Below are 11795 nucleotides of genomic sequence, written 5' to 3'. Positions count from 1 at the left end.
ACTCCTGTCACTTTAAGAAAGTACTCCTAATCTCTGCTTGTTATGGGTATAAAAGACACCTGTCAATAGAATCAATCTCTTCCATTCCAACCTCTCCACCACCATGGGCAAGACCAAAGAACATTCAAAGGACATCAGGGTAAGAGTTGTAGACCTGCACAAGGCTGGAATGGGCTACAAGACCATCAGCAAGAAGCTTGGTGAGAAGGAGACAACTGTTGGTGCAATTATTAGAAAATGGAAGAAATACAAAATAACCATCAATCGCCCTCGGCCTGGAGCTCCATGCAAGATCTCGCCTCGTGGGGTAAGGATGATCATGAGAAGGGTGAGGGATCAGCCCAGAACTACACGGGAGGAGCTTGATAATGATATTAAGGCAGCTGGGACCACAGTCACCAAGAAAACCATTGGTAACACACTACACCGTAACGGATTGAAATCCTGCAGTGCCCGCAAGGTCCCCCTGCTCAAGAAGGCACATGTACAGGCCCATCTGAAGTTTGCCAATGAACACTTAAATGATTCAGAGAAGGCTTGGGAGAAGGTGATATGGTCAGATGAGACCAAAATTTAACTCTTTGGCATAAATTCGACTCTTCGTGTTTGGAGGGAGAGAAATGCTGAATGCTACAATCCCAAGAACACCATCCCCACCGTCAAACACGGAGGTGGAAACATTATGCTTTGGGGTTGTTTCTCTGCTAAGGGTACAGGACGACTTCACTGCATTGAGGGGCCAATGGACGGGGCCATGTACCGTAAGATCTTGGACGAGAACCTCCTTCCCTCAGCCAGAGCACTGAGGATGAGTCGTGGATGGGTCTTCCAGCATGACAATGACCCAAAACATACGGCCAAGGCAACAAAGGAGTGGCTCAAGAAGAAGCACACTAAGGTCATGGAGTGGCCTAGCTAGTCTCCAGACCTTAATCCTATCGAAAATTTGTGGAGGGAGCTGAAGCTTCGAGTTGCCAAGCAAAAGCCTTGAAACCTTCAGGATTTGGAGAGGATCTGTAAAGAGGAGTGGACCAAAATCCCTCCTGAGATGTGTGCCAACCTGGTGACCAACTACAAGAAACGTCTGACTTCTGTGCTTGCCAACAAGGGTTTCTCCACCAAGTACTAAGTCATGTTTTGCTTGGGGATCAAATACTTATTTCATTCGATCAAATGCAAATTACTTTATAACTTTATATAATGTGTTTTTTCTGGACTTCTTTGTTGATATTCTGTCTCTATTTGTTAAAATAAAAGTACCATAAAAATTATAGACCGCTCATTTCTTTGTAATCGGGCAAACTAACAAAATCAGCAGGGGATCAAATAATTATTTCCCCCACTGTATGTGGTTTTTATGGTTGTGACTGAGTTGACTCCTCTTCATGTGCTTTCTAATGTTTGAAAAATATAGCGTGTATGAAGGTCACTTAACTCGTGATCTTTCCCAGATGCACATGAAATGTCATTCTTGTGACTGGATGAAGTCTGTCATGCATTCCAGGATGGCCAGTGGCAGGCTGAATACTTGGAAACAATTATAGTGAAACAGACTGCTTAATGAACAGTCAACACTTTAGTCGCTAATTCTTCACATCAAATGTTGAGTTCTGTGATGCACCATTAAGTTATCAAAATATAGATAGAAGTTGAATAATAAACATAATTGTGTGAGGGGCACAAATAATCTAGGCCTACATACTTTAAATACATGTACAGAGAAGAGAGGAAGGAGCATTTCAACATGGATTTCTTTATTAAAGCTCATTTCATTATACAAAGTTCAAACTGCATGCAGTGGCTTGGTTTGAGGCACATTACTAAGGATAATGAGCATTAATCATTTGACATGAAAAACAAAAAAGAACATGACAGAATTGCATAAATTAATGTTATTTCAATATTACAGCAAAATCCACAAATTAAATGTCCGTTAATTTTAAGACGTTGTTTTCCAAGTAGAGACATATGCATCATAAAATACACAGGTAAAAGGCAACACAGAGGGAGACACTAACAACAGTAATTGCATTTAAGGAACAGATTAATTTTGCCACTATTTTTTGCCATTAGAGTAAATAAGATGGAGGATGTGAAGATGAGGGGTACAAAGACAATAAACACAGAGGCATGTTCTAAAGTGGTCTAAACGTTGGCCACCAATGAAAGGCTTCAAATTCCCACGAGCAGGGGATTCTTTGTGATGGATTTTAAAACCCATATCACTCAACATTTGAACTATAGAGAATTGCTATCCCTACATGTCAGGAAAGCACCAAGGCTTATGCATAAACAAAGGTCAGAGGTCTGTGCAATACATTTTTACATTTATGGCATTTAGCAGACAATAATTGTTCCTACACAATGTAGGAACTCCCCCAGTATATTCCTAGGTGATAGTCTAGATCAGCTCAAATAAAAAAACAAAACAAAAAGAACAGGCACAAAAAAAGGACACCCCACATTTTGGGGGCCTCCTGCACAGTTACACATTTGTGATAATAAACTAGCTTACTACAGCTTACTAGCCAACTACATTTTCTGTTGACCGCTGTAGGTATTGACCATCACGTTTTGCTTCGAGTGGATCGTCAAAAGGGCTGAAACTGTTACGGTTCCCCCTCCTAACCATCCCTCTGGCGCCACCTTGAGGCCCCGGCAATCATCGCTGGAGCATCCAGCTCCCAGTCGACAGTGCACCTGTTCCCTGTCTCCCCTCAGCACACCTGCAAACCATCTGCAATCTCCGCCCTATAAGAACCCTGCCAGAACGTACTGTGTCCATGGTAACCTTCCCAGTAACCCGCATTACGCTTCAAGCCCTTGATATCCTCTCGTGTTCCTTGTGTTTGTGTTTCACCGCGTTCCCTTGTGCCCATCCAGATACCTCGTCCTCCCTGGTTTTCCCCTCGTCGACCCTTCCATGTACCTAGCCCCCTTACCAACTACTGGACCTCCCTGCCGCCCGACCATCTGCCTGTCCGACTACCCGTCTGCCTGCCGACCCCCGGACCGAACTTCGACTACTCTCTTTGGATTATCCACATGTCCCCGTTCATTATTCCCATTATTAAATACGCCTTCGGGCCTTTTCTACCCTCTCTGTGTGCCGTCGTTTGGTTCCTCAGACCTTCTGTGTAACAGAAACCCCAAATAATGATTTTACCACAGTTTATCTACATTTGGCAAACAGAAAAAGTTTAGAAATAGTAAATTGGTCACATTTCTCTGCTAAATTACTTTGGATAGGCAACCCCTGCCTCTTTGCACAGTATACTGCTGGAACAGAAACGGGTAAAAATTGTCCTGGGACAAAGAAAAGTCTGAACTACTGCAGTATAAACATTTTTAAAAAAAAAGGTGCGACAGAAAACGCAAAAAGCAATGGGTGACGCATTAATCCACTGGCTTGTTTTTGGTTCTTCCTTTTCCACCATGTCCTATGTATGTTAGCTTTCTTGCTTTGCTCGTCTCATGCTGCAATCGGAGGCATACTGTGTACTCAATCCACTTCCTGAACCTTCTAACATTTGACCTTTAACAGCTGGCTTCATAACAGGAAGAAGCACTTGCACTCAAAACATATTAAGAAAATGCAGTCACGCATGTATCCAGAAAAAAAAGATGAATGTTCATCATATTATCAATAATACAACCACCAGCACACACTTGGCTTCAAGTGTGTGCTGGTCAAAGTACTGCTTGCCTTTCATGGGAATGTTCTAAAGAGGGGTGGGGTGGGGTTGGGGGATTAGGGAGGGGGGGCAGGCCATGGAGTGTGGAGGTATAGGAGAGGGAAAGAGATGAGGTCTCTCGCTCTCCTCCCACTCGCTCTACTCCCACTCCGTGGTGCCTGGTGGTTTGGAGGTCAGATCAAACATCACTCTGGAGATACCTGGGATCTTCTTAATCTCATTCACCATCTTCAGCACCACCTGAGGAAAGAGGGAGAGAAAGGAAGAGGAGGGAGAGATATAGATGATTGGCACATACAGTTGGGGAAATAATTATTTGATCCCCTGCTGATTTTGTTAGTTTGCCCGATTACAAAGAAATGAGCGGTCTATTATTTTTATGGTACTTTTATTTTAACAAATAGAGACAGAATATCAACAAAGAAGTCCAGAAAAAACACATTACATAAAGTTATAAATTCATTTGCATTTGATGGAAGGAAATAAGTGTTTGATCCCCTACAAACCAGCAAGAATTCTGGCTCATACAGACCGGTTATATGCCCATGAGGCACACAGATTAGTCCTGTCACTTTAGGAAAAGTACTCCTAATCTCTGCTTGTTATGGGTATAAAAGACACCTGTCAATAGAATCAATCTCTTCCATTCCAACCTCTCCACCATCATGTGCAAGACCAAAGAACATTCAAAGGACATCAGGGTAAGAGTTGTAGACCTGCACAAGGCTGGAATGGGCTACAAGACCATCAGCAAGAAGCTTGGTGAGAAGGAGACAACTGTTGGTGCAATTATTAGAAAATGGAAGAAATACAAAATAACCATCAATCGCCCTCTGCCTGGAGCTCCATGCAAGATCTCGCCTCGTGGGGTAAGGATGATCATGAGAACGGTGAGGGATCAGCCCAGAACTACACAGGAGGAGCTTGGTAATGATCTCAAGGCAGCTGGGACCACAGTCACCAAGAAAACCATTGGTAACACACTACACCGTAACGGATTGAAATCCTGCAGTGCCCGCAAGGTCCCCCTGCTCAAGAAGGCACATGTACAGGCCCATCTGAAGTTTGCCAATGAACACTTAAATAATTCAGAGAAGGCTTGGGAGAAGGTGATGTGGTCAGATGAGACCAAAATTGAACTCTTTGGCATAAATTCGACGATGCTGAATGCTACAATCCCAAGAACACCATCCCCACCGTCAAACACGGAGGTGGAAACATTATGCTTTGGGGTTGTTTCTCTGCTAAGGGTACAGGACGACTTCACTGCATTGAGGGGCCAATGGACGGGGCCATGTACCGTAAGATCTTGGACGAGAACCTCCTTCCCTCAGCCAGAGCACTGAGGATGAGTCGTGGATGGGTCTTCCAGCATGACAATGACCCAAAACATACGGCCAAGGCAACAAAGGAGTGGCTCAAGAAGAAGCACACTAAGGTCATGGAGTGGCCTAGCTAGTCTCCAGACCTTAATCCTATCGAAAATTTGTGGAGGGAGCTGAAGCTTCGAGTTGCCAAGCAAAAGCCTTGAAACCTTCAGGATTTGGAGAGGATCTGTAAAGAGGAGTGGACCAAAATCCCTCCTGAGATGTGTGCCAACCTGGTGACCAACTACAAGAAACGTCTGACTTCTGTGCTTGCCAACAAGGGTTTCTCCACCAAGTACTAAGTCATGTTTTGCTTGGGGATCAAATACTTATTTCCTTCGATCAAATGCAAATTAATTTATAACTTTATATAATATGTTTTTCTGGACTTTTTTTTTTGATATTCTGTGTCTATTTGTTAAAATAAAAGTACCATAAAAATTATAGACCGCTCATTTCTTTGTAATCAGGCAAACTAACAAAATCAGCAGGGGATCAAATAATTATTTCCCCCACTGTACGTATACAGTGCCCTGTGTAAGTAATGGGACAGAGTGAAGCATTTTTTCTTCTTTTGGCTCTACACTCTAAAAGTTTGGATTTACTTAAATTACTGTGAGGTTAAAGTAAAGATTCTCAGCTTTAATGTGATGGTATTTGTGTACATATTGGTTTCACCATTTAGAAATTACAACACTTTTTATGCATAGTCCCCCCTATTTCAGGGTACCCAAAAGTGATGGGACACTTGGCTTGACAGGAGTTTCTGATTGATTCTAGGCTTTGTGTTCACCTTTGGAGTCTGCTATTGGTGTCTGTCAACATGAGGACTAAAGAGGCATCAACAAAAGTCAGGGAAGCCATTATTGGGCTGAAATATCTGAATGAGAAACATAGCCAAAAACTTAAACCTACAACAAACCCTCAACAGTTTGAACATCATTAACCCATTTGTGCCGGATGCTGCATATAATGCACTGTCATTGGTTCAAATACACGAGGTGGGTCTTGTTGATTTTTTAAACCACGTGAGCACCCAAATGTCGTGTGGTTCGCCGAAAATCAATCAGACATACACGTGCGTTTAAAAAATCTACAATAAACGCACGTGTATGTCTGATTGATTTACGTGATTTTCGGCGAACCACACGACATTTGGGTGCTCACGTGGTTTTAAAAAATCAACAAGACCCACCTCGTGTATTTGAACCAATGACAGTGCATTATATGCTGCACTCTTGAAAATTACGACAAATCAAAAATGCTGCGCCACGCAGCAACTGGCGGTAGATTCAAAGTTGCGCAATGCAGCAACCGGCGGTAGAAGTCGCGCGGCATTCGGCACAAATGGGTTAAAAAGAAAGAAAGCACTGGTGAGTTCAGAAATCTCAAACAGCCTGGTAGGCCAAGGAAGACTTCTACAGTGGATGACCGAAGAATGCTCACCATAATTAAGAAAACCCCCAAAACACACTCTCCAGGAGGTAGGTGTGAATGTGTCAGAGACCTACCATCCGCAGAGACTTCACCAGCAGAACTACAGAGGTTACACTGCAAGGTGCCCCAAAAACAGGATGGCCAGGTTACGGTTTGCTAAAAAGTAACTAAAAGGGCCTGCAAAGTTCTGGAAAAAGGTCTTGTGGGCAGATGAGACAAAGATCAACATGTACCAGAGTGATGGCAAGAGCAAAGTGTGTAGACAAAAAAGGAACTGCCCAATATCCACAGCATACCACCTCATCTGTGAAATATGGTGTTATGGCTTTGGGCATGTATGGCTTCCACTGGAACTGGCTCACTTGTCTTAATTGTTGATGTAACTGCTGATGGCAGCAGCAGGATGAATTCTGAAGTGTACAGAAACATCTCGTCAGCCCAAGTACAAGCAAATGCCTCCCAACTCATTGGACGGCACTTCATCATACAGTAAGACAATGACCTAAAACATACTGTGGTAGTGTATTGTCTTTTAATTTGCTGATATAATGTCCATCAAATCCTCTTAATCTCATCCTGGGAAGCAGCTACACTACGCCTTACCTCCTCTGGGATGTGGTTGCCGGGTGTGGCAGGTATCCCGGTCATAAAGTCGCTGGTGATGAAGGTCCTGATGACCACGGAGCGTCGGCAGGACGGCTGCTTCTGCTGGGGGTCGCGGTCAAAGTGCAGAGGGGTCAGGATGACTGGCATCTGACTGATCTTACCAGAGTAGCCTGGAGGGAGAGGGGGAAAGAATACCATACAGGGTTCATAGGGCAACATGGTGTTGATCGAGTAAATCATTATTGCCTGTTGAAAGATTGCTTCTAATATACACAGACGCAAACACACCCTTACCAGATTCTCTGAGGATCAAGTGGGCAACGAAGTCGGCCTGTCGGAGGGTGCCCAATACACCTGTGGTCAGGAAGGTGGGGGTGATGTCTGTTGGAGGCTCCTTCACATGGGGTCCGAATACATACACAACTCTGGAGGAAGGAGAGGGACAACAGTTAGTGTGTGTTGATGTTGTGGCATATGCACGTATGTGTGGGGGGTACCTGTTGATGGTGTGGCACATGCGAGGGATGAGTCTGGCCAGGAACATGAGGGATTCCCAGTGTGGTGCCTCTTTACTGGTAATGCCGCACACATAACTATATGACCGGCAGTCACCCTGCAGAGAGAGAGACAGAACACGTTAGAGCTGTTGCCTGTTAGTCATCGTACTCTGTGATTTCCCTTCACTCCCACCCAAAATGTCTTGTGTGTCTACCCTCCTCCTGTCTGATGTTCCTCCAGCCCCCTGGTCTGGGCTTTAGGGTTAATTTAGCACTCTGTGGCTTTAGGCAGGAAGTTTGAGAGAGTCACACCTACAACCACATCACTTGCTGATTTTAGTGGGTGGGTTTGGCTGAATAGGCGGAGCCATGAGTGTCATTATTCCAGTTGCTAGAATAAGCTGCACTGCTAGTACAGCACTCTACAAACAAATAAACATCTAAAGCCACAACGCACTCACATCAACCACGGTTATATTAGCCTCATAACAGGCCCCTTTCCTTTATTCATAAAAAGAGAAACAGAACTGTCCAGCCCTTATGTGGCCCACCTCCCCTGAATAAAGGCTAACATTAAGGCTGTGTTTACCTGGACGCCAACAGTTTTGATTGGCAGCAGGAAGGCATTAAGTGAATGAAGGCTGGTGATCTGCAAGAGTTTCTCCTCCTCCTCATCTGATATACATGACTTCACTCTCTGCAGCAACGTATGGGGCTAGGGAGAAAGAGTGTGTTATAATCCACTTGTGGATGGAGACTGGCTATGAGGGTTGTGTGTCGTCTCTGTGTTATAGTCAACTCCAATTCATGTCTGGGCAGTAGCGTCCTGCGCGGTCAATTTTTCACAACCTGCAGCCAACCCGCAACAATTCTGCCATAACCCGCCATCAGGACAGGGAGCTGGCACAACTCAACCCGAACTGCGAGAACATTACCTGAAACTTGAAAGTTCACTTTGTTATGTATTCGTTGATATTTTGAGCTATGCGGGTTTCCGTAGCTGTAGTTATAACACTATCACTGGGTAATACAGTCCCTATTCCTGGAACACTGGACTCCCGAATGTAAACATGTGAAGTCTTTCAGTAAACTTCTTATTCGTTAGAAACGCACTTCTCTGCCTCCGTTTCCGTTCATAAGTGTATATATTGTTAGTCTGGAAGTTTAAGACATAACACACTTCATCCAGTTGTTTATATATTATTAATGGAGGGTGCACAGCTCTATTGACCTCTGACCTTTTTGACACTGGCAGAGAAGTCTGTGATGATCTTGAGTATGTTGTTGGTTTCAGCAAAGTCCTTACAGATGTAGGGCTCATCTGCGCATATCACCCTGATAGCCAGACCAGGACCTGCAGAAGAGAGGGAGGGAGAGGGGGAAACTTTATGCTGGGGCACGCTCGTAAGTTGTCTGTGTATTTCAGTGTTGCTAAAGCGTGCGTGCGTGCGGTGGTACTGACCAGGGAAAGGGTGTCGAGAGACGATCTCCTCTGGCAGGCCCAGCTCTCGCCCCAGTGCTCTGACCTCATCCTTATGAAAGTCTTTCAGTGGCTCGATTACTTTTCCCTGGTGGAGATGTCAGTTGAGACAGAGAAGGCTTATACAATGTTTCTACACAGTGGCTGTTTTCAGTTGAGATAAAAAAAATAAAAAAAAATGCTTGTGTTTTATCAGGAGTTTTGAGGGCATGTTTAGAGCCGTTTCAGGTGTGTATTGACAATGATCCCGCAGGCCTGACATACCTCGTCTCGGAGCTTGCGTATAAGTTCGGTGTCATTGTGGTGTGTTTTGATGAGCTCTGCCTTGCCGCTGGCAATAGAAGAGGCGCTTTCTATGAGGTCTGGCCTCAGGGTACCCTGGGCTAGAAACACCTCCTCAGGCTTCAGGTTCATCTCTCCTATCACCTCATTGGCCACCTGTAGATGCCAATCACACAGCAGGAAGTCAACCACAACAGTAATGATGTTTGTACAGTCCAAGAGGGTTGGACAAAGGAGACAAGGCGACCATGAGTAAAATAATGTGTTGGTCGCCCCAGACACGAGCTGCAAAAACTCTCTTAGAGTTCTCATTAGCCTACATAATATTTTTATAACACAATGTTGTGTTGATAATGTTTGATATTCATTCAGCCCTCTCTGTCATTTTGTTCCAATGGCAACCTTATGGCCCATGACTGATGCTTTGCATCAGGAAAAACATTGTTTTGCGCATTTCCCTTGACAAGACATGTTTACAATCGCTGCGATTGCAAAACTATTCTCTGGTAGTTTTCCGGCTGAAGGGAAAGCCATGGGCCTACATAAAAACAACAATGATCAACCGATAAATTATTTGCTACATTGATGTTGGGAAAGGAAAACTACAGGACGACCACTCTCGCACTGCAAGTTGGTCTATCCACCTCAAACTGTGCACAGTGTCAAAGCGAAACGCATCTGTCCAATCTTTGAAAGCCGAGGAACTAAAATGATTAGACCTGAATTATAATACCAGATAGATATTTAAAAACTCTGATGATACTGAATAAAGTGCTGCCATTTACAAGCATCCGCCAGAGTGGCACGTGATCACTGAGATTTACCCGCCACAAGGGAAATGTAGGCCTACCCGCATTGTGTGTCTGTCAGGTGTTAATTTCTGACCCTTCAAGTTGTGGCAACACAAGGATATTGTATTTTGCATGCACATTATGTATACAGAGCGGAGGCTTTCACAAAAGCAGCACAAAATGTCCAGTAAGAAAACATATTTAGGTTTTCTCTCAGGAGATCTCATGATCTCATCCCCTTATCATTTGTATATACTCTTTAACTCTGTTCGTGGACAGCTGTTTAAAATAAAAAATAAAAAAATTATTATTATTAAAAAAAATAAAAAAAATAAATTGATATCCTACGATTTTTTTCTTGGCCTATAATGTCAGTGTTATGCAGCTGCCTGGAAGTGCCTTCTCCCGCATGCGATTGCAATGTCATGATCAAACAATGTTTTGTTATTTTTGTATCATCGAAGAATAGGCGATGATTCTGTATGCGTTTGTAAATAGTAAGACCATTGTAATGACGAGAGATAATTAGCCTCCTCACTTTTCAATTGCGGAAATACAATTTAGTGCAACCAAATCATGTGCTGGTGCCATCAAATGAAAAAGCTCCGCCTGGAGCCCTGGGAGAGGTGCAGCCAGAACAGCTATAGACAGGTAGACCTGTCTAGATAAACAGATAGACCGACGCACCTTTACGAAGGTGTCCCCAATGATCTTCCTCTTCTCCTCAGGGTTGGTGGTCATGTTGAGGGTCTTGCTGATGCGTTTCCGTGGTGTCTGGTCCTCATCTGAGATGGGAAGGGTTGTCGTGCCATTGTAGAAGGTGTGTGCTGCGTTCACCACTGGAAGGAAAGAGATGGGAAGAGGGAAATTAAGAGATGGAAGGACAAGAAAGATAGGGAGGGGTGGGGCAAAAAGAAAGACAAACCCACCATTATCTCATTAGGAAGTGGGTTGAAGAAAAGAGGGAAGGACTTAAAAAGATACCCAATACATCCCATTGCTTCTCACACTGTAGTTTTCCTGAGTCAACATATGGCTATCTGAGTCTTGACACCTGACCTTTGAGGTTGATGCCCAGTTTGGTGAGGGCCTCCTCTACACTCTGGCTCTCCCTCTTCCTCATGAAGCCGTTGTCAATGTGCACTGCAATCACCTGATCCTGGTTCAAGGCTTTGTTCAGCAGGGCAGTGCACACTGTGGAGTCCACCCCACCACTCAGCAGCACCTAGCAAACACCATTGGACACGCATGTCAATCAACAGCAATCAGTTTTTTTTTTTTGGTGAACGGTGCTGTCGGTCATTGCGATCAGGGTGACATTGGTCAGCAGTCTCTTTACAGGCAGTATAATTTACATATCTCTGAGTGAATTGTTGAAATAACCCACCCTGAGTATTTACATACACAGTAGGTGTGGCGGCATTGCCGAGGTACCGTGACAATCAACTGGCCTTCTCCACACATTTTATTTTAGCCATTTCACCTCGGCAATACAACCACTGCATTGTTGAGCAATTCTAATGGATGGGCTTGTTGTGAAACCGTAGCTAATGAGCATCTTCACTTTCCCAATTGGTGAGCTGATATTAATTGTATATTTTAATTTAATTCACTGTGAAAACATGCATTTATTTTAACTT

General features: G+C 44.0%; 1 protein-coding gene across 3 annotated transcripts in view; it reads right to left on the bottom strand.

Annotated features, from left to right (window-relative positions):
* Nucleotides 1-1743: 1743 nt before the first annotated feature.
* LOC310823874 (GMP synthase [glutamine-hydrolyzing]) overlaps nt 1744-11795 on the bottom strand; it is a 30297-nt gene continuing 20245 nt past the window's right edge. The window contains exons 7-17 of one of the 3 annotated variants that reach the window (XM_083696758.1): nt 11215-11380; nt 10843-10994; nt 9347-9520; nt 9065-9170; nt 8841-8956; nt 8192-8317; nt 7603-7718; nt 7400-7530; nt 7103-7275; nt 6796-6909; nt 1744-3935 (exon numbers count right to left, since the gene is read on the bottom strand). In XM_083696758.1, the coding sequence (XP_083552884.1) occupies nt 3834-3935; nt 6796-6909; nt 7103-7275; nt 7400-7530; nt 7603-7718; nt 8192-8317; nt 8841-8956; nt 9065-9170; nt 9347-9520; nt 10843-10994; nt 11215-11380 (1476 nt within the window). In that variant the 3' untranslated portion in view covers nt 1744-3833. The remainder of the gene's footprint in view (nt 3936-6795; nt 6910-7102; nt 7276-7399; nt 7531-7602; nt 7719-8191; nt 8318-8840; nt 8957-9064; nt 9171-9346; nt 9521-10842; nt 10995-11214; nt 11381-11795) is intronic. The other 2 variants (XM_083696759.1, XM_083696760.1) reach the window with 2 other exon arrangements.

Source organism: Argentina silus (genome assembly GCF_951799395.1).
Source record: "Argentina silus genome assembly, chromosome: Y".
Classification (NCBI taxonomy): domain Eukaryota; kingdom Metazoa; phylum Chordata; class Actinopteri; order Argentiniformes; family Argentinidae; genus Argentina; species Argentina silus.
The sequence above is the reverse complement of the archived record's forward strand: the minus strand, read 5'-3'. Positions and strand labels throughout refer to the sequence as shown.